We start from the raw sequence: 26,110 nt of genomic DNA, 5'->3' as shown, positions 1-26,110 counted from the left end.
TACACAATTACTAGACTGAAAGTACTTAGGTCTAGCTTAAAGGGAGAGCTGGGACTCACCTAGAGCTAGAACTCGCCTCGTATGGAAACACGACGAGGAGAAAGGGCTGATGAGGGTGGGGGGGGATCTGGCAGATGACACTGGAAGGAGGGATGAAGTTGACGTCTCGTCCAAGAGTGGTTGGTATTTATTTCTACTCACAGTTTCTATTGGGGGGTAAGTTGAATCTTCCTTTTTTTGGTTTGTTTTGTATGCAGAATCAAACTGTGCAAGTATGTGCTTACACAATATCAAATATAGACTCCAGGTTGTCTGGTCTGTGGAGCTCTCGAATGGATCAGTAAGTTCCGGAATCTACCTCCTAGAATCACAACCCACGACCTCAAACTCGTCTGTGGATGGAGTATTTTGTTGTGAATATGCTAATTTGTATACGATTTAAATAGCCCTATTTGTTATCTCTGGGTATGAGCAAAGCCCTCCTCGCCTTTGTTTGGATTGCAGGTCCACTCACTGGGACCTTGGTTCAACCTTATATTGGCATTCGTAGTGATAACTGTCGCTCGCCCTGGGGTAAGCGTAAGCCGTTCATGATATTTGGGGCTGCGGGGACTATCACCTCTTTGCTTGCCCTGGCATGGACGAGAGACCTTGTGGGTGGGTTTCTTTCTATCTTTGGCGTTGATCGTGATTCAAATGGGGCTCAAACCATGAGTATTATCGTTGCTACGATATTCATGTATGCCTTAGATTTTGCGATCAATACAGGTATGGTTCTCATTTCCCTTTGGTTTGTTTCTTCTTTTCGGCGCATTCTAATCTTCATTCCTTTAGTTCAAGCTGGGATTCGAGCGTTTATCCTTGATAATTGCCCAGCTCATCAACAAGAACTAGCAAATGCGTGGGCTGGTCGTGTCACCGGTGTTGGCAATATTCTAGGCTATATCTTTGGATATATGGACTTGCCGAAGTTGTTGCCATTCCTGGGAAATACACAGTTCAAGGTTCTCTCGATTATTGCCTCGATTTCTCTAGCTGTCACCTTGGGAGCTAGCTGCGCATATATTCAGGAACGCGATCCTCGACTAGATGGGTCACCGCCAACAGAGGGACTAGGACTCGTCTCTTTCTTTCGTCATGTCTTCAAATCCATCCGAAACTTACCTCCGCAGATAGCTCAGATCTGTAAGATTCAGGTTGCTGCCTGGGTGGGGTGGTTTCCTTTCCTGTACTATGCGACAACATACATTGGCCAGCTTTATGTAAACCCGATTTTTGCAGATCACCCAAACATGTCGGAGGACCAAATCGATAAGGCGTGGGAAGAAGCTACCCGCGTTGGAACATTCGCACTTTTGATTTATGCTGTTATCTCTTTTTTGGCGAACATTATTCTTCCGCTTTTTGTTGTGCCTACTTATGAAAAAGCGCTCGGTGCCGTTAAGTATACCGAGGATTCACGACATTCGACACAAGAGGAACAAGAGGCGCATCCTGAATTACGTCGCCTTTCCTTTTCAGCAATGCCAGCAGGTACTGCGGCTGAACCGTTACTTGATGCGATGCCCGGAAAGAGTGACTCAGAAGATCACAAGTCAACGTGGCTGTCGCGTCTTCAGATTCCTGGCTTGACACTTCGTCGAACTTGGATCTTGTCTCATCTCTTATTTGCAGTATGCACGTTCAGCACAATATTCGTCTCATACTATCCGGCAGGATCAATTATAATTGGCCTTATTGGGATCTGCTGGGCCGTGGGTCTATGGATACCATTTTCCCTTATTTCGAACGAAGTTGCTCTCATTGATGTTCAACATCGTCTCAAGCGCCGCGGGGCAAGATTTCCTCGTGCAACACAGAGCACGAATGCTACTGGATCTGGGACATACGAGCCTGTTTCTGGTGAAGATGCAGAGGATAGACACGAATATCATGGGGAGCATGAGCATGAAGACACTGATGACCACGATCATGAGTATGACATTGAAAACGCTCGGTCCTGGTCTGCAGCCGAAGATGAAAACACTGCACAGGCCGGTATCATTTTGGGTATCCATAATGTGGCTATCTCTTTTCCTCAGATATTTTCCAGTTTGATTTGCAGCGCTATATTCAAGGTTGCTCAAAAGCCACGAGGTGAACCGTGGGATGATAGCGTGGGGTGGATTCTACGATTTGCTGGATGTGCTGCCCTTTGTGCTGCGTGGTTGACTAAAAGGCTTGCTGAAGGTACACGATGATTCACAATGATTGTATACAATCATCTTGTATTCATCAGATCCTTGACCTTTTGTCAAGTCATGTTCCTTGATTCAAATTCCGCTCCCAAATGAATGCAAGGGCACTCTGCCCTATGATGTAGTACGGAGCAAAAGTGGATCACGACAGGCATCATGTTTAGATTACATAGCCCCTTCTGGATATCATGGTCAGATATGTTGAATATATTAAACTACCTCAGCCCGTCAATTCTAAACAGAGGGATTTTTCAAGTAAACTTTGCTATCATCTTCAAGATTCGTAAATACTTCTTACATGCAGCGTCGATCGCCCCTTAACCAGCCGCACCCCCAACAATGTCTTGGCAGCGGAAAGCGGTCCACGTGTTAGATACTGGAATACATATACAATACAGTACCGTTACACAATACACTTCCTATATTTGAATGTATTTTGCTGCTTTTACTTGCAGAAACAGACCACCTCGTATCTGTTCCGTAATCTCGTATACCAAACCACATCCAGCCGATCTGTCCCTCTCCAGCCGATGCAACTCCAAATAACTCCAAGCCCTTCCAACCCTATTTGCATCAAACACTTCCTACTCCTCGAAACTTTTGGTCGGGAGAGTATGCGCGCCTAGCCCTGGTCATTTCCCCGTCAGAATAACTTGCCAGGTGTCCACACCCGCCCTCGAACATCCCCGATCGAGTCGCGATGGCCAGTCAACTGATGGGCGATGCCGCCTTCGCCCTCATAAGTACGTCCACACCACAGCCTATTCAAGAAGCCGGCGCGCAGTCGAATCCTACAGCTGCTAACCTTTGTTCTTGTATTATAGGGCGAGCGGCTGAAGATACTGATCCCGATGGTACGCATTCATTCTCTCCCTGCCCTCCGAAGCTCCCTACTCGGCTCGGTGATATAATCTGACACATGGCCTTGGAATACAGATGCTCCCGAAGCGGGTTCGAAGGAGATTACTAGCTCCTGGGCGCTCTTTATCATGATTATGCTCTTGATGCTTGCCCTCTTTACAAGCTATATCCTACAGCAAAAGAAGATTCAAGCTGTGCACGAGACCGTGCTTTCCATCTTTGCGGGTATGTAATAGACCATGGGCATTGGCCGGGGCGGAATATCCAGATATAATTCGATTCCGGACCTTTAAACCGATTATCCATCGCTTGATTAAATCAGGGATATAAACTTGACCCTTGTGCGAAGCTAATAAATACGCATAGGCATGTTTGTCGGCTTGATCATTCGCCTAACTCCAAAGTCCAACCTCCAAGATAGCGTCGCGTTCGATTATCAATTCTTTTTCAACCTCCTTCTTCCTCCCATTATCCTCGCTTCCGGCTACGAATTACACCAAGCGAATTTCTTCCGTCATATTGGCACCATTCTTACATTTGCTTTCGCCGGTACCTTTATCTCGGCTATTGTGCTCGGATTGGTCCTGTATCTGTGGACACGGATTCCACTGGACGGACTCAATATTTCATTCGTTGAAGCGATTTCTGTCGGTGCAACACTTTCTGCTACGGATCCCGTCACTATTCTCGCTATTTTCAACTTATACAAGGTTGAGCCGAAGCTTTATACTATTATTTTTGGCGAGTCCATTTTGAACGATGCCATTGCCATTGTTCTTTTCGAGACGGCGCAGAAGTATGCTGAAAGTGAGGCTGGGTCTCTCACTTTCCTCAATTTGTTCGAGGCGACGGGACTTTTCTTGCTTGTTTTCTTTGGCAGCATGTTGATTGGTATTGTGGTCGGTATCGTCACGGCGTTGGGACTCAAGTATACCCATGTGCGCCGAATGCCAAAGATTGAGAGCTGCCTCATTGTTCTTATTGCTTATGCGAGCTACTTCTTCTCTAATGGCGTGCATTTGTCCGGTGAGTTTCGTTGCCAGTCTCCCTGTCGCAGTGAGTGCAAACGAAAGCTAATCTTTCTATTCTAGGTATCGTTTCTCTCTTGTTCTGCGGTATCACTTTGAAGCATTACGCCTACTACAACATGTCTCGCCGCACCCAGTTAACTACCAAATACCTGTTTCAGGTCATGGCCCAACTCTCTGAGAACTTTATCTTTATTTACCTGGGTCTGGACCTTTTCGTCGAGTCCAACCTACAATTTAACCCTCTATTCATCCTTGTGGCAGTCTTCGGTATCTGTTTGGCTCGCTATTTGGCCGTGTTCCCTCTTTCAAAGGCCATCAATTGGTTCTTGCGGTATAGAGCTCGTCGTCGTGGAGTTGAGGTGGCTGATGAATTGCCTTTCTCCTACCAAGCTATGCTCTTCTGGGCTGGACTACGTGGTGCTGTCGGTGTCGCGCTGGCTGCTGGCCTCAGTGGCGTCAATGCACCGGTACTGCGGGCTACTGTCCTGGTAGTTGTCGTGTTGACTGTTATCATATTTGGCGGTACGACAGCGCGTATGCTTGAGATCATGGGTATTCGCACAGGCGTGGTCGAGGAAGTTGACTCGGATGATGAGTTTGATATTGAAGTCACTAATGGTGGTACTTATTACAAGCGCTCTGGCAATTCTCTGGGATACATTCCACGTCATGACTCCACTATTCCCTTGGATGGTGTCAACAACTCACGAGCTGGTCTTGGCCAGCGTGCGGACAGTTATTCCAGTGGGAATAACCAGCGCCCGAGTCCGCCCGGGCATACACGGATGTATTCGGCGGCTTATAGTCAAAAGGACCAGTCGAAACGTGATCGTTCGTCTACGGCAACATTGCTGAATGGCGGCCCCAACGGGGCGGGCAGCCACAGCCCGAATTTCGGGGCCAGCGATGACGAGTTCGGATTGCCGCCTAGTGGTCAGAACCGCGACGGCTCAGTTGCTCATCCCGATGAGTTCGACCTGGACTTGGACGGTGCCTCTGATGACGATCTTCCACCCGCAGCGAGCAGCTCATCTCGTCTCCGTCGGTCTCCGTCGCACCCCACGCCTGGCGGAACTGGGACACATACGCCCTCGCCTAATCAGCATACCTCTACAAGCGTTTCTCCAGCCCGTCGTGAGCCCACACTTAGTGCCCGCGACGCTCTCCGAGACTTGTGGCAGGGTGGTGCCTCGGGTGATCATGCTGCGTGGTTCCGCCAGCTTGATGAAGACTACATCAAGCCGAAGCTGTTGCTTGATCAGTCCAACCACAAAGGCCCCGGGCCTGGGGCTGTTTGATATGATGATATTATTCCCCGGCAACGCATTTCCTTTTTGACTTGCATGGTCTTTATCAGAGTTTTACAAGATGAATGTATATTTAGCCTTTTCTTTTTGCTTTCGCTGTTTGGATCTTGCATTGCCGTAACTCAGGATTTCTTCGTGTTCGAAATTTGGTGGTCATGACCTTTTCCTCTTGCTCTCTTTGTTTTTGAGTGTTTTACCCTCTTATATAGCAGATGCCCTGGTGACTCTCTGCTGTAAGGCGAACGTTTTGAAGCGGATCCACGGGCCTCATCGTGGCTTTCCATAACTTGAAGGTGTCTGTAGTACCATGTGATAAGAATAAGACAAAATTTCAGAAAGATAAGTCTAGACCAGATGGTTAAAATCCGGGGTAGCCCTAACCCCTTGGAGGTTAATACCCTCGGGTTTAGAAGCAACTTAAAAATTACCCCATTTGGCACTAAAAACGAGAAACTCAGACATCGACACAAACTCCAATGAAACAAGATAAGGTTACCTGGGCAGGGAACTTCATAAAAATCCAATCCATGTCATGAATAAGTCAAATTCCCATCTTATCAAAGTCAAATTAGTGATTATCCCAGAATAAACCTGAACCACCAACCAGAACATCCATCCCTATCTCGTTATCACAAGCACATGCACGTCAAAAGCCCCAACGGACAAAACCCCGCTCAATCCTCGAAGAAGTTAGGATTTTCGTACGGAGTACATCGCATTAGTAGCCACTGGTAATAGTGCTAGGTGGTTACTCCTCTTCCATGTCGCCACTAAAGCCTATATCCCCGCAGTACGTCCCGTCTGCCCGTAGATTCATATCTGGATGTGTCAATCCTGGCGAGCCCAGATAAAGCTTGACAGAGTTCATTCCGATATACCGAGGTGCAGTACTCTGTAGTTAAAGTGATATCAACGATTTTGAATGGCAGTTAGATAAGTACTCTTATCGCAAGCTACGGCGTTGTTGGTCCCCTTGTTCTGGTGCCCTAGGACTGGCATAAATTATGCAAGGCGCCGTGGTGAGTTTTATAAACTGGGATTCTAATCTTTGTGTAACGTCTCCTGGGTTGAGAATTTTTTGAAAATTCGAATCTCTTGCACATTCATTGGGGTCACAGGTAAGCGATTCACTTGATATGTTCCAAGTTTCTTGTGATTGACATGTCTAATGTAGTGTTTTTTCGCTTATCTCGTTTGATCACGCAGTACCAACTCATCCTCCCCTCCCGTCTTCGTTCTGAGTCACTAGCGAAGATCTATTCTATCCCTTATACTAGTATCGCTTTTAGCAGCAGCCTACAAACTAGTTATACTGCGCTCTTGCTTCACTGGTAGTGCGGTAATACTCGAAGCATATCATATACTAAACCTCTCCGCGTGCCGGATCAAATTCGAATTCAATCCAGGGCGAATAGTTCGGACTCGAAATACTCAATAAAACTCGACCTCCACCCCAATCCAGAGTCCATTTGAAGGATACAACCATGGCAGACCTAATAAAACCAAAATCTCGCGATAAAAGGTCCCTCGACAATGCCGTCGAACAGGACGGAGCCGCTGAAGCAGGTGATATGGAACTACTAGGTTTGTTTATCCCTTCAAGTCTCCCTTGAATAGGCGAACTGAATCGGAAGGGAAGGGAGTAGGGCTATCTTTACAATTACATGCTAATGATATGATGCAGCGACGCTGGGTTATAAACAAGAATTAAGACGCCATTATTCTACAATTCAGATATTTGCTGTCGCGTTCAGTATCATGGGGTTGTTACCGTCCATTGCGTCGACTTTGTCTTTTTCTATGCCGGCTGGTCCGGTGGGAATGGTTTGGGGATGGTTAGTTGCTAGTGGTTTTATTTTTATTGTTAGTTTGGCCATGGTATGTTCTTCTTCAAGATTTTATTCATTTTCGTCTATATAGTTTTATCTATGTTACGGCATGGAATGAATGCGTTCATTCTTGCGAGTTTCGTTTACTAACGTTTATTTCTGACAGGCTGATTTGGCATCCGCTATGCCTACTGCTGGTGGTCTTTATTTCTGGACTCATTACTACGCGGCTGAGAAGTGGAAAAATCCACTCAGTTTCGTGGTTGGGTATAGTAATACCATTGGGTTGATTGGAGGGATTTGCTCTATTGATTGTGAGTTCCACCGTTGGCAGTTGTGACTGGTTCCAAACCATCATATTTCAAAGACTGTCTAATATGTTTAATCTGAGTAAACTAATATCAAGCTAATCACTTTGTTTCTTATAGATGGATTTGCAAATATGATTCTTTCAATGGTATCGATATCACGAGATGGAACCTGGTCCGCATCTCGACCCATCATCTACGGGACATACGCAGCAACAGTCTTCGCCCATGGTTTCATAGCCATATTCTTCGGAAAGATAATGCCGAAAATTCAATCTGCCTGTATATTCTTGAATATCGCGCTGGTCGTAGCAACGGTCATCGCACTTCCGATTGGAAAATCCGAGAACGCTCCACCCGTTAACTCAGGGTCATATGTCTTTGGACATGTAGAGAATCTAACTACTTGGCCGACAGGTTGGACGTTTATCATGGCGTGGCTATCGCCTATTTGGACGATTGGTGCGTTTGATTCTTGCGTTCATATGAGTGAAGAAGCGACTCATGCTGCGCGTGCCGTGCCGTTGGGAATTATTGCTTCGGCTGGTTTGTGTGGTGTGCTTGGGTGGCTGTGTTTGACTGTTATTGCGGCTGCTATGAGTAAAGATATTTCTGGGATATTGAATTCTAGTTTTGGTCAGCCTATGGCTCAGGTTTGTTTCCTGTTAGCAAGTCGGGGATGTGTATGTGCGTGCTCGTAATGCTAATCATATATCAGATTTATTTCGACGCTCTGGGTAAGAAAGGTGCTCTTGGATTCATGGCTGTGAATGCTATAGTTCAATTCTTCATGGGCCTTAGCATTGTGAGCTGCACTATTCTACCTTCTTACAGTACCATCCCGCATCTAACTCTCAGTCAATAGGTACTCGCCGCATCCCGTCAAAGCTGGGCCTTTTCTCGTGATGGCGCTCTTCCTCTTTCGAATTACTTCCGTAGAGTAAGTCAGCATAGACTCATGCGCTATCAACCAGTACGAATGGTTTGCGGCGTAGTCTTCGTCGCGGCGGTCATCGGACTCCTCTCTCTAATCGACAACGCTGCTGCCAATGCTCTCTTCTCGCTCGCCGTTGCGGGTAACGATCTCGCATGGTTAACGCCTATCCTTACGCGATTAGTCTGGGGACAGGAACGATTTGTTCCCGGTGAATTTTATACAGGGAAATACCTTAGCAAACCGATTGCATGGATTTCGGTAATTTATTTGTCTTTTGTGATTGTTCTCAGTATGATTCCGACTGAAGGACCGAATCCGTCGCGTGAGTGCTCCCTTTTTCAAATTGAAGACCTTCTGGATGTTGGTATTGAAGAGTTTGTTACTGACTTTCCTGACATCTAGCTCAAGATATGAATTATACCGTTGTTATCAACGGGTCTCTGTGGCTGGGGGCTATATTGTATTATGCTTTGCATGCCAGAAAGACATTCAAGGGACCGCAAACTACAGTTGCGCCTGAAGATGAGGGAAAGAGAATAGAAGAAGAAGGGGATATTGATATTAAGAACTAACTGAGTGCAAGTTGTGTCCAGGTTTGGTAAGTACTCCAATGACTAGTACCAGCGACAGTTGGTTAACGTCAATATCCACTTTGGACTGCTACGACTACTTTAGTAGCACTCGTATATGGAATAGTATTTTCACTGTATTCTTCGTGTTTTATCTCTCATTAGATGGCGATATTGCCACTGATGTTGTAACTAAATCGTGTTCGCTATTATCACAGTCCATCATGCGTCCATCTAGCCCTGGCCCTGGAGATCTTCATTCCGGTTACTCTGGGATCTTGAGAACGTAACGTCCGGCAATTTTGTTTTGCTCTATATATCGCGTCAGCTTCTGAACACCTCCTATCATGAAATGACTTACCCATCAGCTCGAAAACCTTGGGCAGATCCTCCAGAGGAGCAGTCTTGAATGGGGCCTTGATCAGACCGCGAGCAAAAAAGTCCACAGCTTCGGCTCCATCCTGGCGATTGCCAACATAGCTTCCTTTGATGTTGATCATTTTGATGACAGATTCGAAGACAGGAGCTTTGAGGAAAGCATGGGCTGGAAGACCAATTGCGACAATTGCACCACGAGGACGTGAATAATCAACGGCCTGTTGAAAAGGCTTCTCGGAAGCAGCAAGTAAGAGGACAGCGTGTGCACCCAACCCTTCAGGTGTAGCAGCCTTTACATCAGCGACTAGATCTTTGGATTTGGTGAAATCGACATAAGCCTGTTCTCGGGTTAGCTGCTTGTCGGTGTAAAGAGACGGGTTTTGAAAAGAGACAAACGCACCTCGGAGCCTAACTCTTCGCACATCTGCCGTTTCTCATCACCACCATCGATAGCAATTACACGCAAGCCCATTGCCTTAGCGTACTGTTGGGCCAACGATCCTAGACCACCACCAGCACCGACAATAGCAATCGTTTGGCCAGGTCGAGCACCAGATTCCTTGAGACCTTTGTAAACAGTGATACCGGCACATAGAATAGGCGCCACTGCATCCAAAGCAACCTCCTTGGGAAGCTTAATTGCGTGAGCGGCTTTCCCAATCGCATACTGCTGAAAGGTGCCATCAACGGTGTAACCCGAAAGTTCCTGACCCGCACAAAGAGGTTCGTCGCCTGTCTTGCAGAACTCACAAGCTAGACATGAACCATTCAACCATTTGATTCCAGCGTGGTCACCTATTTCGAGGCCATGAGACATTTCACCTTTTGCAACTATGATACCAGCACCCTCGTGTCCACCCACAAATGGCATCTTCAAGGGTAAAGGCCAGTCGCCGTTCATGGCGTGGAGGTCGGTATGGCAGACACCGGTGTACTTAACGTTCAGAAGAATTTCATCGGGACCGGGCTTTGGGACAGGGATTTTCTTGTAAATAGGGGGTCCTCCTTTCTTTTCGACCACTTGGGCCCATTGGGTCTCCGGGATAGGCATTGATGAGATGCTATTATTGGTAGATGTAGAGATTTAGATTTGGGTAGTGTAGAGTGTAGAATGAAGTGAGGTTGGAAGAGAAGAAGAAAAGAAAAGAAACAAGGAGGAACGAAGGAAGAAAGACTGAATTTAAAAGGAAAGTGCCGGAGTAGGCAGGAATGACCGTGGTGCCACTGTCCATGATGGGCAACTGCGTCAAACCTGGTCGTGCCTTCCTCAGATTGTTACATTTTCAGTCTGCACTTTCTATTTTCCTTTTCTTCCTTTTCTTCTTTTCGCCTTTTCTTCTCTGCTCTTTTCTCTTCTCTAACAACCTGGATGGGATCAATTGATCATTCTCTACTTAACAGCGTAGACATCCATGTCTGGTGTTGATATTCTCACCATCCTCTGCCGTTCACACCCCATCTTACCACCATCATGAGCACTAAGCACACTGGCAATTACAATTCCTAATATGAGACCTTGCCACCTTGTCAATAACTGGTATTTACGAGAGCTGCATCTGTCACAATGCGGTAATTGCATAAATATTTACATTCTCTTTCGTCTTCACACGATCTCTTTTTCGGGATTTGATTAAAGCAGGAAACATATATACTCCAAGTGTTGGTCCCCGCAAAACAATCCAGGATTGGCGATGACTCCTCTCAACGACATCAGATAGGAATGAGGGGAATCCCTGGACGCAATCTACTTTCCTGTCCCTATTCTTTGCTCACCCGGGATATCTTGATCGGGATATGAATCAATCGACATGAAAAGAATGAGTTCGTGTGGGGAGTGGAAGACGTCACCATCGTTCTCCCCACACGAACCCAGCAACGAACGCATCAGGCCATGCTCACAGACGATTGCGACCGGGTGCGCAGTTATTGACCCTTTCTGTTGGCATGAGTGTTGCTATTAATGCTGCTGCTACACGCCGCATATGCCCTAATGAATGATTGTTATCCTGTCATAGTGGCCGGACCCAGGTACCGCGCGCACCTTGCGGGAATCGCGGGTCCGGACCAGGATCGACATGGATTTCTACATAGACAATATAGACAATATGGACATAGTCCACTATGTCGATTATAACCGGGAGTACGGAGTAGTCTGGTGCACCTGGTGAGTGTGATTCCTTTGGGCTCGTCTGACGAGGCTCGTTCATTTGTTCCAACACTAGTCGGGTCAGCTGTGGCTACTCATGGACTTGGCATAATGAGGCAGTGCGTATCTCAATGAATGCCTCTCAACTGATCTATCTTTTTAACTGTAGAGTATCTGATTATTCAAATAAATATCCGATGCCAGATTATATTCACGTATCAATATTATTCACATACACTTTTGATAATACACTACTTACACCAAAGATACTAGGGTAGTTACCCTTCGGAAGTACGGGATCGGCCGCAACGAAATCTTCGGATGAGCAAAAGTCTCTCGCTCAGCCGGACCAGAAAGCGATTCCGGCCGGGTTGGGCTTCAGAATAGCCAGCAATTTGATATTTCACAGTTAAAAGAGACATACACAATACAGCCCCCTCTACAAAATTGTTGAGGCTTCCTCGAGTAATTATAGGAGTATAATCCCCTCCTCTCCTTCACAGCTGCGATGCATCGCAAAACAGCAGATCAATAGCCTCCAAGAGATAAAAGGGCCGATGGAATGGGAAACACCCTGAATAGAACACCACAACCGAGAACAGACAAGGAACAATTCTAAGTTCATCTCGAATCCGTCTTATATTTTCCCATGTTTATCTATAAATCTGTAATAATAATAATAAAAATAATAATAATTATAATTGTATACTAATTCTCGTAGTCCAAATGCACTTCATCAACGCACCTTCCAAACTGCTCGAAGCTCTCAACCCTTTTGCCCCCTTCAAACGGATTTCCCCTCCTTCGAATTCTCATCTTCTCTTCTTCTCTTCTCCTCATTTCTTTCATTCTCTTCCAACCCCTCCAAACTCCTCCCTCCTTGAAAAAGAATATTAACCCCCGAAGGTTTAAAGTACCTGTTCCCTCTCATCCTCTGTCCTCGCCTAGCTCGGCCGCGCATTCTCTGCTTGCTCCGCGGCCACAAAGATCCCTTCTTCCTGCATCTTCCCACCCACCAAACGATTCCATCCTTCCCACCAGGTATGATCATCTCGTCTATCCTTTATTTCGCCCATCTCCCATCATCCTCTTCCTCTTCCCCGCGATTCTACCTTCGTCCAATCTCTCACTGACGTCGCGTCCGCGCTAGATCTCCGAGGGACCGTCCCCCTTGAACACCTGTCCATGGGCGTCACCCACCGTGTCTGACCTCCATCCTACTCAATTCCATCTACACCCTATTTCTATTCACCTAAATAATCCTTCCCACGCTTGTCCGGCGCCGGGGACCCGGCCATCATGACAGGCGCTCCGCCGTATAACGCCCAGTCCCCGACTCAGCAACATCGGTATCCTACGTACGAGTCTCCGAGCAAGAACCAACGTCCGTACTATCCGAACAATGAGCAACCGCAGCAATCTGGCCAACAACAATACCCACAACATCCGCCCCAAACGCCCCCGGCTTTTCCTTCATCCTCCATCTCGCGCAGCCCACGTTTTTCGCACGCGTCGTCTCCCATGCCCGGCTCACTCCCGCCACCCATAAACGGCGCTGCTCCCCCGGCGCATCCATCGCATCTGGAGTCTTCGACGCAGTATCAGCCTCATTCAACCAGCGGAACCCCTTCACTGCCGCCTCCGCACTCCCTTGCGAATCCGGCCCTACCTGGCAATGGCGTCTCCCCGTACGGTCCCTCCACACCCCATGGGAACCCATCGGGTCGTCCAGAGGGGTACTCGCAATCACCCAGTCGTGAATCAGAGTCTCCATACCATGTGAGAGGCAACGGTGTGGGATATGGAAGCTCGATGGCCCAGGAACCCCGACGTTCCTCCCCACCCAGAGACACGGTATGTCACAGAAACTCGATTAATCACAGCTTATTTGGATGGCCATCTGACCTTTGCATTCGACTTAGAAGCCTGCTAGAGCCGCCGACCCTATGTCTTTCGCCAGTATCCTCTCGGGCCCGTCAGAGGATAAACCCGCACGAAAACCGTCTCCGCAGCCATCGACCCCGGCCCCTGCTGAGCAAACGCCAAAAACCGAATCTCGGACTCGTGATATAGCTCCCACTCCGGGTACTTTTCTTCATAAGGCGGATAGGACGCCGGTGCAGCACAAGGATACCTCACGAGGACCTTTTGCTCCCAATGGAATCTCCAAGTCTGGGACTGACCAAGCTGAGCCCGTTCATCGTGTTGTACAACCCCGGAAGCCCTTGCCTCCCGGTGTTGATTCGGAGCAGGTGAACCGGGCTATTACCGATATCGAGAATGCCGATAAAAGTGATGTTGAAGGGGCCGGATTTGAAGCCGAGCAGGAGTACTATCGAGAGAAGAGTCTAAAGAGATCAAATGATAGCGCCCGTGCGGAGCAGCTTCGGCGTAAGGTATGTAATGTTGATTTTAGTGCGAGAGAGAGCCTCGTCCTACGTGCTAACTTCTTACCAGCGTCGCCGCAATGAATTTTTGATCGAGCTTGGTCGATCGTTCGAGAAACAAGCGATTATCGGAAACGAGCGTTTCCGCACAGTGAACGAACCAGACGTCATCGCCGAGGTCCAGCAAAAGGAAGTCCAAGACGAGAAGGAGCGTAAGAAGGACATGCAGCGCAAGCGTCGCCGTGAAAACACTGTCCGCGTGGAGATGCAGAAGAAATTGGAGGCCGAGCGCAAAGCAGACAATGCCTCGGACTCAGCAGAGAAGGCCAAGTTCCTGCGCGAGGCCGAGCGAGCACAGAAGAAAATCAAATCAACCAAACGCGCTCTCGAGGGTGGAAACGCCCAAGACGAACTCGGCGAGGTCACCCCTCTAGCTCCTAATCTCGAAGGCGGCACTACCAGTTCATTCCACATTGGCCGATCATCTCCCTCAAGACGTCGCTCTGGTCGTGCGGGTCCTAGTTCACGACCCAAGAAGTCTAAAGAACAGAAGCAGGCCGAGAAGGATGCTGCTGAAGCTGCCTATCTCGGCGGCTATGATGATGATTCTCTTTACTATACTCCACGCGACTCAAGGAAAGGTGGTCGCTCTAAAGAGGGTACACCGGTGCCTCTACATTACGACAGCAAGGGCTATAACCAGATCTATGAGCAAATTTGGCGTGATATTGCTCGCAAGGATATACCCAAGGTTTACCGCATCAAAGCAACATCCTTGACGACTCGGGTCGAGAACTCGCGCAAGACCGCTCAATTGGCCAGCAAACAGTCTCGCAAGTGGCAAGAGCGCACAAATAAGAGCACCAAGGATACTCAGGCTCGGGCTAAGCGTACTATGCGTGAGATGATGTCTTTTTGGAAACGCAACGAGCGTGAAGAACGTGACCTGCGTCGTCTGGCAGAGAAGCAGGAGCTCGAGTCGGCCAAGAAAGCCGAAGCCGAGCGCGAATCTAACCGACAGAAGCGCAAGCTCAACTTCCTCATTTCCCAGACCGAGCTTTACTCTCACTTTATCGGTCGGAAGATCAAGACCGCTGAGGTGGAAGCCGGGGGAGATGGTGTCACTGGATCTGATGAAACTATCCAACCAGGCAAAGAAGGCGCACATACTGTCAACCTGCCTAACAGTGTTGCGAACAAAGATGCAAAGGTGACCAACTTCGAGGATCTCGACTTTGATGCGGACGATGAGACTGCTTTGCAACAGGCCGCCATGGCTAATGCCCAGAATGCCGTTCAAGAGGCGCAAGACCGTGCCCGTGCCTTCGACAAAGAAAAGCAAGGCGATGACCACATGGCTGCTTTTGACGAAGGAGAACTCAACTTCCAGAACCCCACAAGCTTGGGTGACATTGAGATTTCTCAGCCTACAATGCTTACTGCCAAGCTGAAAGAGTACCAGCTCAAGGGTCTCAATTGGCTCGTCAACTTGTACGAGCAAGGCATCAATGGTATTCTGGCCGACGAGATGGGTCTGGGTAAGACGATTCAGTCCATCTCCGTGATGGCTTACTTGGCTGAGTTCCACAATATTTGGGGGCCTTTCCTTGTCATTGCACCTGCATCCACGCTTCACAATTGGCAGCAGGAAATTGCCAAATTCGTGCCTAATATCAAGGTTCTACCATATTGGGGTAATGCAAAGGATCGAAAGATTCTTCGAAAGTTCTGGGATCGCAAACATATCACCTACAACCGCGACTCCGAATTCCATGTACTTGTTACATCCTACCAGCTTGTTGTCCTTGACGCCCAATACTTCCAGAAGGTCAAGTGGCAGTACATGATTCTTGACGAAGCCCAAGCTATCAAGTCTTCACAAAGTTCGCGATGGAAGAATCTATTGGGATTTTCCTGCCGTAATCGTCTGCTTTTAACTGGTACCCCGATTCAAAACAACATGCAGGAACTGTGGGCGTTGCTACATTTCATCATGCCAACATTGTTCGATTCCCACGACGAGTTCAGCGAGTGGTTTTCCAAAGACATTGAATCTCACGCCCAAAGTAACACGAAACTCAACGAAGATCAACTCAAGCGTTTGCATATGATCTTGAAGCCCTTTATGCTTCGCCGTGTGAAAAAGAATGTACAACAAGAGCTTGGCGACAAGGTCGAGAAGGATATCTTCTGTGACTTGACTTACCGCCAACGCGCTATCTACGCCAATTTGCGGAACCGTGTTAGCATCATTGATATTATTGAGAAAGCAGCTGCTGGAGATGACAGTGATAGTACTACTCTCATGAACTTGGTCATGCAGTTCCGAAAGGTTTGCAACCACCCCGATCTCTTCGAGCGTGCGGAGACCAAGTCGCCCTTATCGGTTGCATCTTTCGCAGAGTGCGCATCCTTCGTCCGCGAAGGTTACTTTGTTGACATGCGCTACTCGACTAAAAATCGCATCGAATACGAATTGCCCCGTCTTCTATGCAGCCCGGAGGCTCGTATCGACATGCCCGGCCCCGGGAATGAACGTGCCGGTTTCCGGGGTAAATACCTCTCTCATTTAATGAACATTTGGACACCCGAAAACATCCAGCACAGCTCGCGTGAAGATGGAACTTTCTCATTCTTACGATTCGTGGATACATCAGCTGGAGAAGCCAGCAAATTGGCTCGCCAGGGACCATTTGAGCGCGCAGTCGGTCGTCAGGACAAGGCTGATCGTCTTTCCCGTCTGAATGTCAGCTATGACGCGGATGAGAATGAATCATTTAGCAATTCTGTGCTGTCACATTCCATATTGAACATTGTGGAGCGCAACGATCGTCAAGCCCTACGTGATATCACGAGTGAGGGTCGAATGCGCAATCTGATGAACGTCTCTCGCACAGCGTTCGAAGACCAGGGTCTGAACCTTATTGAGCCATCCGCCGTTCCAAAGGCATCTGCGCCTCCGATCCTGCTTTCTTCCTCTGGTATGCAGGCTCAGCGAGAGACCGAGAAAGCCTTGTTCAACACGGAAATCCGACAAGCATTGTATGGTGTACCCAATAGACAAGTGGATGAACAGATCCTCGAGAAAAAACTCGACCCTGTACCGTACTCGCATCAACCAATCTTGCCGCCACCTACCTCGCTTAAAGCGCGCTACACCAATATCGAGGTTCCATCCATGCGCCGCTTTGTTACGGATTCCGGAAAGCTGGCGAAGCTGGACGAGCTTCTTCGTGAACTCAAGCCGGGTGGTCACCGTGTATTGCTGTACTTCCAGATGACGCGCATGATCGACTTGATGGAAGAATATCTAACCTATCGCAACTACAAGTACTGCCGACTGGATGGAAGTACCAAGTTGGAAGACCGTCGCGACACAGTTGCCGACTTCCAGTCCAACCCGGACATCTTTGTCTTCCTGTTGTCGACCCGTGCGGGTGGTTTGGGTATCAACTTGACGGCAGCTGATACCGTCATTTTCTACGATTCCGACTGGAATCCTACGATCGACTCTCAAGCCATGGATCGTGCTCATCGTCTTGGCCAGACCCGACAAGTCACTGTCTACCGTCTCATTACTCGCGGTACGATCGAAGAGCGTATTCGCAAGCGTGCCCTTCAAAAAGAAGAGGTGCAGCGTGTCGTCATCACTGGTGGCGCATCTGGTGGAGTGGACTTCAACACCCGTGCACCTCGCGAGAACCGTACAAAGGACATTGCTATGTGGCTTGCAGATGATGATGAAGCAGAACTTCTCGAACAAAAAGAACGAGAAGCTCTTGAGCGTGGCGAACTCAATGCTGCTAAAGGCAATAAAAAGGCTGCCGTTCAAAAGCGCAAGCGTGATCTCACGCTGGAAGACATGTATCATGAAGGTGAGCAATGCATCATGTTCTATCCCATACTTGTCTTATACTAACATTTCTCTTCTACTTCCAGGCGAAGGTAACTTTGATGATGCCTCTGCTAAACCTTCCGGCGCCGCGACTCCCATGTCCGAAAACGTGGACTCGCCCGCTGCAGCGACACCAGCTAAACGTGGGCGTGGGCGTGGTCCAGGAAAGGGCACAACTAAGCGTGCCAAAACAACGAAGGAGCGTCTTCGTTTAATTGATGGCGACGGGGGCCTCAGCTAATCTGTTTCAATTACTCTGCAAATGTGCGAAGGCGTTCAGTGATTCGATAATCCTTATTATGTGTTCTTACTCTGTTACACTTTTACTATTCTTTCCCGATACTTTGCCTTATGTTTTTCAACATTCTTTTTTCTGATCCTTCTCACTTGGCAGACTTTGCTCTGCTGTGTATTACCATACAACCCTTCACCAGCAACCGCTCGACATTTGAAAGTCATTGCAGGAGACGATCTAGTACAACATTTTCTTTTCGGGATGAAGTTGGAAGTCTCGCAAATATCTGCATGATAATCGCATTGTTTGCAAGAGGATGAGCCGCGATGCTGAAAAGGACCCTTTTTTTACAAAAATCACTGGTTCATTTCGTTTTTTTATTCTGTGGTGGTTTCACGTATGCTGGTCTCGGAGGCGTGTTTTCACCCTTTTGTTTTTATCTCTACCTACTCTATTACTTTCTCAGGCTACAAGTTATTCCAAACCAGCATACTTTGTGTATGCCGTTGGCCATTATTCAAAACTGTTTCTGATTGTCAGGTTTCGGGGTGGATCCTGTTGGTGGTTTGCAAAATCTCTGTCATTTTTTGACTTGTGCTATCTGGCTGCATGTGACTTTTTTTTATTGATATGCACTTTACGCAGCTATCATAATAGATCTGAATGATGTTCTACAAATACTCTTTTATAATTCTTTCTCGTTTAATTGGTTGTAAATCGTAAGCCATGGCACTACAGTATTCTATATGTACTATGTAGACAGTAGATGTTGTATGGACCAATGCCCATTGGTTCATGGGCGTAGTCTTCTATGGGCGATTCCGAGTCACCCGCAACTCGCCACTCCACAAGCAACTACAAAGATCGATTACATCCAGTTCAACTGATAGTTGAACATCAAGGTAGTATCCTATACGCTGAAGGTCATTCTCTATTTATGTGACAACGATAGGTGTATGAAAAATGCACCTTTTCATTCTGGGAGCAACAGGACGAACAGGGCTCTACGGATATAAATATGCCTTGGACGAAGGTATGTCTACATATAACCTCGAGCGAGCATTACAAAGCCATTCTTAACTCTCGCCCAGGACACAAGGTTACAATTCTAGTCCGCAAAGCAGACAAAATCGATCGTCACGATCGTCTCACCATCATCGAGGGATCCCCATTATCAGAAGAAGATATAAAACGCGCATTTGATACCGGAACACCCATTGATGCCGTCCTCGTATTCCTGAATGCCCCGCGCATAGACCAAAACCCCTGGGGAAAGTTTCTTGGTCCACCTCGTTTAATCGCGGATTCAACTAGGAACGCTACTCGAGCTCTTCGTGCGCAATATTGCGAGCAAGTCGTCGATGGCGCTGGTAATGGCGGTGAAGCGAAGAAACCACGACTAATCGTGATGAATGCCCTTGGCGTTGGAAAGAGTTGGGCGGTAACGCCATATATTGTGCGGTTTATGATTACATTTAGTAATGTTTCTGAGTCGTATAAGGATCATAATGCAGTTAATGAGGAGATTGAAAGTGAGTGTGGAGATGAGGTTTTGTGGACTTTGCCTTTGCCGGTTGGTCTTGGTGGTGGTGGGAGGGAAGAAGTGAAGACGTTTGGGTATGAGGAGAATGGGGCGAGTTTGTGGATTTCGAGGGAGAGTTGTGCGAGGTGGATGGTTGATGTTGCTTTGGGGAGGGAGGGGGGTAGATTTGATAATAGGAGGGTTATTGTTTCTAATTGAGGGTGTTGAACACAGTTACTAGTTTTAATTCTTTTTGATATTTTGCAACCATCGCAAAATGTTACTGGTTCTGCGAGAGTACTTAGATCACTACGGAGGACTCCGTAGTGGCTGTTGTACATAATACTGTACATAGTACTATGTATGTAGAGTAGTCGAATATCAATTGAGCCAATCGAGTAATTTTCCCCGCACGGAGAATTGCTCAAATCCCGTCGTGGCTCACCGAAACTTGAGATTGATGGCCGGACCGCGGTAACATCGCCCCGCATGAGATGGTATTGAGTTCCGTTAGGTTAATTCCCCGCTTGACCATCTTTCAACGGCCATTCACGGGATTTGAAAAATGGAACATATGTATTCCGTAGTAAGTGAAGAGTCAAATTCGATTTACCTCGGGATCTTCTGGGGTTTGCTCGGAGATTACCTAAGCCAGTCTGTGCCGTGTTCCGATCGGGAAGGATCATCCGGGGTGGTAACTTCCCTTTTTGTAGGCCAATCACAACGCTCCGTTTGTCATCTGCTGAGTCAGTTTTCTCCCCGCTGAAATTGTCTGGACGCCGTCTCATTTCTCTCTCCTTTCCACACCCGAACATACACACGTCGTGGTTTTGGTTCAATTCGATTTTCACCATGGAGGCCATGCTCCAGCAGTCCCGTTCTATGTGCCCCTTCCTCAAGCGCACTGCGCCCGCCACACTACGCACCCTTTCCACGGCCACCCGCCCCAGCACTGGCGGCGGTACCATGTCCAACCTTCAGGTTCTGGCACGCCGTTGCCCCGTCATGAGCAAGGCTCTTGCGGTGCAGAGTGCTCGTCTTGGTAGTGCTAAGCGTTTTACTTCTTCCGCCGCTGGTGTCTCTGCCGTGAAGCCATTCCTGGCGCCAACGGGCAAGCGCGCATTGCATACTACTGGTGGTCACCCCGCTAGCGCGGCCCCGGGAACCTACAAGAAGAATGAGCAGGGTGAGTTTTCGCTCATATTCAGTTTGGAATTGGACATTATGTGCTAATTGATTTTTCAGCTCACCCTAATCTTGCCCACCTTCGTCCTAACCCCGCCGCGGAGGCCGCAGCCCGCGAGCCCCGCCATGAGTCTCCGACCACTTCTCGATTCGATTATAACGCATTCTACAACAACGAGCTCGAGAAGAAGCACAAGGACAAGTCGTACCGCTACTTCAACAACATCAATCGTCTCGCCAAGGAGTTTCCTCGTGCCCACACCGCTTCGGCTGAGGAGCGCGTGACTGTGTGGTGTTCTAATGATTACCTTGGTATGGGTCGTAACCCGAAGGTACTGGAATCTATGCACCGTACTCTTGATACCTATGGTGCTGGTGCTGGTGGTACTCGCAATATCTCCGGTCATAATAAGCATGCTGTTCAGCTCGAGGATACTCTAGCGAAGCTGCATGGAAAGGAGTCCGCCCTGGTCTTCAGTTCCTGCTTCGTTGCCAATGACGCCACCCTCGCGACTCTCGGCAGCAAGATGCCCAACTGTGTGATTTTGTCGGATAGTCTGAATCACGCATCTATGATTCAGGGCATTCGCCACTCCGGCGCGGCGAAGATGGTTTTCAAACATAACGACTTGGAAGATTTGGAAGCCAAGCTCGCTTCTCTGCCCCTCAATGTTCCTAAGATCATTGCGTTTGAGTCTGTGTACAGCATGTGCGGATCTATTGCACCCATTGAGAAGATCTGTGACCTCGCTGACAAGTACGGCGCCATCACTTTCCTGGACGAAGTTCATGCCGTCGGAATGTACGGTCCCCACGGAGCTGGTGTCGCGGAGCACCTCGACTACGACATCTATGCTTCGCAGGACACCAGTGCCCCCAAGAGCACCAAGGGCACCGTCATGGACCGTATTGATATAATTACTGGAACTCTGGGTAAAGCCTATGGTTGTGTTGGTGGATATATTGCCGGTTCCCACGCCCTCGTTGATACCATCCGCTCGCTGGCACCGGGTTTCATTTTCACCACTTCCCTGCCACCAGCAACCATGGCTGGTGCCGATGCCGCTATCCAGTACCAATCCGAGCAACCGCGTGACCGGGTTCTGCAGCAGCTTCACACCCGTGCTGTCAAGTCCTCCTTGAAGGCCCTCGATATTCCCGTTATCCCGAACCCGTCTCACATTGTGCCTCTGCTCGTTGGTGATGCCGAACTCGCCAAGCAAGCCTCTGACAAGCTCCTCGAGGAGCACGGCATCTATGTCCAAGCTATCAATTACCCCACTGTCCCCCGGGGTGAGGAGCGTCTGCGTATCACCCCAACCCCCGGTCACATCAAGCCGCTTCGCGACCACCTCGTCCAAGCCGTACAGGCCGTCTGGAACGATCTGGGTCTCAAGCGTGCCAGCGACTGGGAGAAGATGGGTGGATTTGTCGGCGTTGGCGTTGAGGGCGCCGAAGCCGCTAACCAACCTATCTGGGAGGATTCTCAGCTTGGCTTTGCGGCTGTTGAGTCCCTTGAAACCGCAATCTCTCGTGAGCTAGATGCTGCCGAGACTCAAGCTTCTGCTGTACCTCCCATGAAGACCGGGACTCCTCTTGGCAGCGCCCACTCGCCAATCGGCTCTACTCCCGTTGGCGTTGCCGCTTAAGGAGAGTGTTGGTATTCAGTTACCATGCCCTAGACTGTTTGCTCGTCTTTAGTCTTGTTTGGGAGGTCTGGAGGGGCGAACAGGATTTAGGGATATCCCTGGGGTCTTAATATTGCCAATATCCCGTCCGTTCGTTTGCATTGGTTGATGTGATGTCTATTCTTACATCTAATCTACATACCATTTGATTATTATAATACATGGCATGACCTTGTTCATGATCATATATCTCGGGTTGAACTTCCTGAACAAACTTTTTTTTTTTGCCTTTTTTTTTGTTCCCCTTCAAGAATTTGTCTTTGGCTACTCTCATTTGATCTGCCATAACGTGTGAATGTATGAATACGGTTTTCATTCGTGTTTTATGGTGGATTTTCCGTCGATAGATAGATTCGTCTTGTGTCAATGATATACAAGTTTCGGGGGCAATTTCTGATCTTTGTAGATGTAAATGTGGCTCTTGATGGGAGTTGTAGCCCACCAACCATTTAACTTCACAAGTGTTTCCATTTTCTGTAAAAAAAAAAAAGAACTACTTGAGCATGAAGTAGACCTGGGCTAAATCTAAAGACTGCGAGCTAATTACTCCGAGCACTTTTATATTGAATATTGTACACATAGTATAGGTATACATAGAGTGATATGTGGGTGATTATTGCTGTTCAAAATACCGAAACCTCAATAAATGCCTCATCAAACACCGACTCCATTCAATCTTGAAATTAATTAAATTCAAGAATGAAGAAATCAAGACCAAAATGCGTAGGTGGTGCATACCTGGTGACGCGCAAACAGTCAAGGAAACCCCCCCTTGGACGAACACGCCGGAAAGTACTTAACGCGTCTGTTCCTCCCCAACGCGTCTTCCACAATTTCCACACCTTCACCTTCAACAACCCTTCCAACAACATCAACACAAAACTCAAAAATGGCAAGCTCGTGGCCAGAACATACGTCAATTGACGCGAATTTCAAAAATGCTTTTCAATTAGCTGAAGTCTTTGAATTACACTGCGCTAAGATCTACGCTCATGCCGCAAATAATCCCGATCATCATGCCTCGGCTGATTATGTACGAGAACTTGTTTCGCAGGCTTATCGTGCGGTTCATAGTTTGAATATGCAAAATACAGCTTCTTCGTTGTTGGATTTACAGGTTGCGACTGCGACGTTGGATGATAAGGCGAAGGAGTATTGTCCGCCGTCGAAGATATCACACGCTGGCGAGATTGTTCGGGATACTGTTGCTCCGGGGTTAGGGGAACTTTTGACGGGTGACTATGATGATGAAGATGAGGAAGAGGATTCGGATTGGGAGGAATCGGAGGAAGATACGGAGGATGAATATTATGAATATTGCTCGGGGTCAGATGCAGAGTTGGACGATGATGAACTAGAAGCCGTTGCGAGAACGACTAGTTTCCAACAAACCGTCTCTACCGAGAAAAATCCGGATCCACACCCGAACTCGAACTCGAACCCAAAGACTTCAATCAAAGAGGAAAATTCAATCAAGATCAAAATCGAATCTGAAAAGGAAGAACCTATCTCGAAAGATGATAATGATACACCGTCACCACCTCCCGTTTCAATCATTCAAGATCAAGCCATGCATGATCGAATCACCGCTGCACTCCGAACATTACCATTACCATGCCATGAATCAGAATTAGAGGAAATCCCTCTACAGAGAGTGATGACTCATGTTCCTCGACCCCAGACTCAAAGTACCGTATCTCCCACCACGGAAGATACACAGAGTGAAGCTACCGCCGTTCAAACACGCTCCAATCAAGATACTACTTGTGGTGCTGCGGTCTCTGCGAGTGTAACGGCGCCGGCCGGGGAGACGGTTCGAAAGGATAGTTTTGATGCGTCGCGCTTACATCGGAAATTGTCTATGAGATCTTCTCCTGCGGGTTTTCCGAAGAGACTTAAGACTGTTTGTTATAAGTATGTTAGGAGGGCTATGGTTCCTATTCGAGGTCAGGGTAATTAATTAAATTTTTTTTGAGGATAATTGGGGCTTTTTTTTTTGGCACTTTTGGCATTTGTTTGGTGCTTTCAAGGCTTGTGTATTTAGGATATCCAATTGAATAGAGAGCTTGTTTTGTTTATCTTCGTTTGCTCTTCACCCCATTTCTCACACTAAGGAGCCAGGAAAATCTCTGCGGATAAAGAAAAGACTTTGGACTTGTTTGATATGTTGAACCAGATCGACTCGATTCAGGGAAAGGGAACAGGGTAATATGTTGTACAATTCTAGTACTGGACAAGTGTGTTTCAAAAAGGATCCAAGAAACTTCTCAAGATTTACTATGTGCAAGTGGTTAAATACTATACTACACTTCTCAGTAGGTGGTAGAGAGGTTCAAGCTAGACTAGAATGTTAGTTCCCTTCAACTCGAAAGTTTCAATCATACTGGTGCATTTTTGTCCGAGATATCCAAGTCTATGCCAAAATGTCTGAATGCCTTACGCCTAGGAAACCACCTTTTTAGTATATACTATGTTTTGAGAAAGTAAAAGGAATCACAGCATCGAAGAGATACATGGTATCTCCTGAACCTCATCACGACAACGAACCGCTATAATTCATGATTCTCGTGACCGGATACTCGGAGAGATAAGGAATACTGTAGTGCAAGAAGAGCCCTTATAGGGTTGAATGTCGGGACTTGATACATAGTACTGTAACTACTGTACTATTCATAAGCGCGCATAGCCCGGAGATATGCAAATCTGGCCACTGACATTGGTCTTAAACCATGGATGGGTTTACGTCTGTGGCCGAGCCAATGAACCGGTTTGTGCACCGCCGAGATATCGCCAAGATGGTGGCAATTGGTTCAAGAGGGTATACCTCTTCGGCCCCTAATGCTTGTACTGTAGTTGATAAGTTGCGCAAGCTTTAGTTGCGTGGTACTTCTGGTTCTTGGTGATTTCTTGTACCTTTGGATTAGATGGGTGGCTGTCGTATACTTTACTGATAGTTCCTAGACTTTGTGTAAATGTACTCCGTATGAGTGGAGTCTATTGTAGAAACCGCGGGAAAATAGGGAAACGTGGTCTGATTAGACTCTTGAAATGGAAGGTTCTTGACTTATTCTATTTGAAAATTATGATTGGTTTTCTAGCAATGTTCAAACTGTACAGTATGTACTTACTGTATGTATGTATGCACGGAGTACAAAGCACTATGTAGTATGACAACATTGGACTTCAAAATTCACTCTAGCCCCCATCCAACGACCCGCTCACATCCATGCATATCCAGTATTGGTTGTGATAGTCAAATCTACCCTGCGCCTTGAGTGTCCTGAACACAAATTGGTGGAGAAAAAGTTCGTCTTTGATTGACGTAGTCCGGTCTGATATGACGTCGTAGTCGGGTTGCCGACAATCCCCGTCGAAAGGTGGAGATAGAACAGGTTTTGATGCTCTTTCGGCTCAGAACCTGGGGCTGAACCATTCACCACTGGATGTTTGGGGAATTACATACTGTAATGATGGAGATTGTTCCTGTTGTAATGGACGAATCTTATGACTTCGCGGCCGACGGAGTCTGACCGATTGACATTATCATACTGTATCCTGTTATTTGTCTGGTTCGGTTGATCCAAGTAGGAAAGTC

At 47.6% G+C, this 26,110-nt stretch overlaps 8 protein-coding genes across 8 annotated transcripts; 7 read left to right on the top strand and 1 right to left on the bottom strand.

The window, feature by feature from the left end:
• Positions 1-64: 64 nt before the first annotated feature.
• On the top strand, positions 65-2,240 carry N7469_002538 (putative sucrose transporter; the record flags this gene model as incomplete). The annotated part of the gene is made up of 4 exons (XM_056641458.1): positions 65-216; positions 301-340; positions 447-768; positions 835-2,240. Coding segments are annotated over 4 exons (1,920 nt in total), but the record flags the coding sequence as incomplete, so codon positions are not given.
• A 697-nt stretch (positions 2,241-2,937) lies between these two features.
• N7469_002537 (bifunctional K:H/Na:H antiporter NHX1) lies at positions 2,938-5,427 on the top strand (the record flags this gene model as incomplete). Its single annotated transcript, XM_056641457.1, has 5 exons — positions 2,938-2,980; positions 3,062-3,091; positions 3,174-3,323; positions 3,465-4,124; positions 4,190-5,427. 5 exons carry the CDS (start codon positions 2,938-2,940, stop codon positions 5,425-5,427), a joined length of 2,121 nt encoding a protein of 706 aa, XP_056503951.1.
• A 1,493-nt stretch (positions 5,428-6,920) lies between these two features.
• On the top strand, positions 6,921-9,082 carry N7469_002536 (putative GABA permease; the record flags this gene model as incomplete). Its single annotated transcript, XM_056641456.1, has 7 exons — positions 6,921-7,020; positions 7,121-7,314; positions 7,432-7,579; positions 7,694-8,226; positions 8,292-8,378; positions 8,439-8,832; positions 8,913-9,082. 7 exons carry the CDS (start codon positions 6,921-6,923, stop codon positions 9,080-9,082), a joined length of 1,626 nt encoding a protein of 541 aa, XP_056503950.1.
• A 262-nt stretch (positions 9,083-9,344) lies between these two features.
• Positions 9,345-10,508, bottom strand: N7469_002535 (zinc-dependent alcohol dehydrogenase; the record flags this gene model as incomplete). Its single annotated transcript, XM_056641455.1, has 3 exons — positions 9,345-9,391; positions 9,441-9,795; positions 9,858-10,508. The coding sequence occupies 3 exons, from the start codon at positions 10,506-10,508 to the stop codon at positions 9,345-9,347; spliced, it is 1,053 nt and encodes a 350-aa protein (XP_056503949.1).
• A 2,394-nt stretch (positions 10,509-12,902) lies between these two features.
• On the top strand, positions 12,903-18,126 carry ino80 (chromatin-remodeling ATPase INO80; the record flags this gene model as incomplete). The annotated part of the gene is made up of 4 exons (XM_056641454.1): positions 12,903-13,457; positions 13,526-13,999; positions 14,061-17,865; positions 17,930-18,126. The coding sequence occupies 4 exons, from the start codon at positions 12,903-12,905 to the stop codon at positions 18,124-18,126; spliced, it is 5,031 nt and encodes a 1,676-aa protein (XP_056503948.1).
• A 957-nt stretch (positions 18,127-19,083) lies between these two features.
• On the top strand, positions 19,084-19,861 carry N7469_002533 (uncharacterized protein; the record flags this gene model as incomplete). The annotated part of the gene is made up of 2 exons (XM_056641453.1): positions 19,084-19,153; positions 19,212-19,861. The coding sequence occupies 2 exons, from the start codon at positions 19,084-19,086 to the stop codon at positions 19,859-19,861; spliced, it is 720 nt and encodes a 239-aa protein (XP_056503947.1).
• A 633-nt stretch (positions 19,862-20,494) lies between these two features.
• hemA (5-aminolevulinic acid synthase HemA) lies at positions 20,495-22,476 on the top strand (the record flags this gene model as incomplete). Its single annotated transcript, XM_056641452.1, has 2 exons — positions 20,495-20,828; positions 20,888-22,476. 2 exons carry the CDS (start codon positions 20,495-20,497, stop codon positions 22,474-22,476), a joined length of 1,923 nt encoding a protein of 640 aa, XP_056503946.1.
• A 928-nt stretch (positions 22,477-23,404) lies between these two features.
• N7469_002531 (uncharacterized protein) lies at positions 23,405-24,475 on the top strand (the record flags this gene model as incomplete). The annotated part of the gene is made up of 1 exon (XM_056641451.1): positions 23,405-24,475. One exon carries the CDS (start codon positions 23,405-23,407, stop codon positions 24,473-24,475), a length of 1,071 nt encoding a protein of 356 aa, XP_056503945.1.
• Positions 24,476-26,110: the final 1,635 nt, after the last annotated feature.

The sequence above is a fragment of the Penicillium citrinum genome (assembly GCF_028827155.1).
Source record: "Penicillium citrinum strain IBT 23319 chromosome Unknown utg000002l:1.0-3833315.0:1.0-3834789.0, whole genome shotgun sequence".
NCBI lineage: Eukaryota > Fungi > Ascomycota > Eurotiomycetes > Eurotiales > Aspergillaceae > Penicillium > Penicillium citrinum.
Note: the sequence above shows the minus strand (reverse complement) of the source record. Positions and strands in the feature narration are given on the sequence as shown.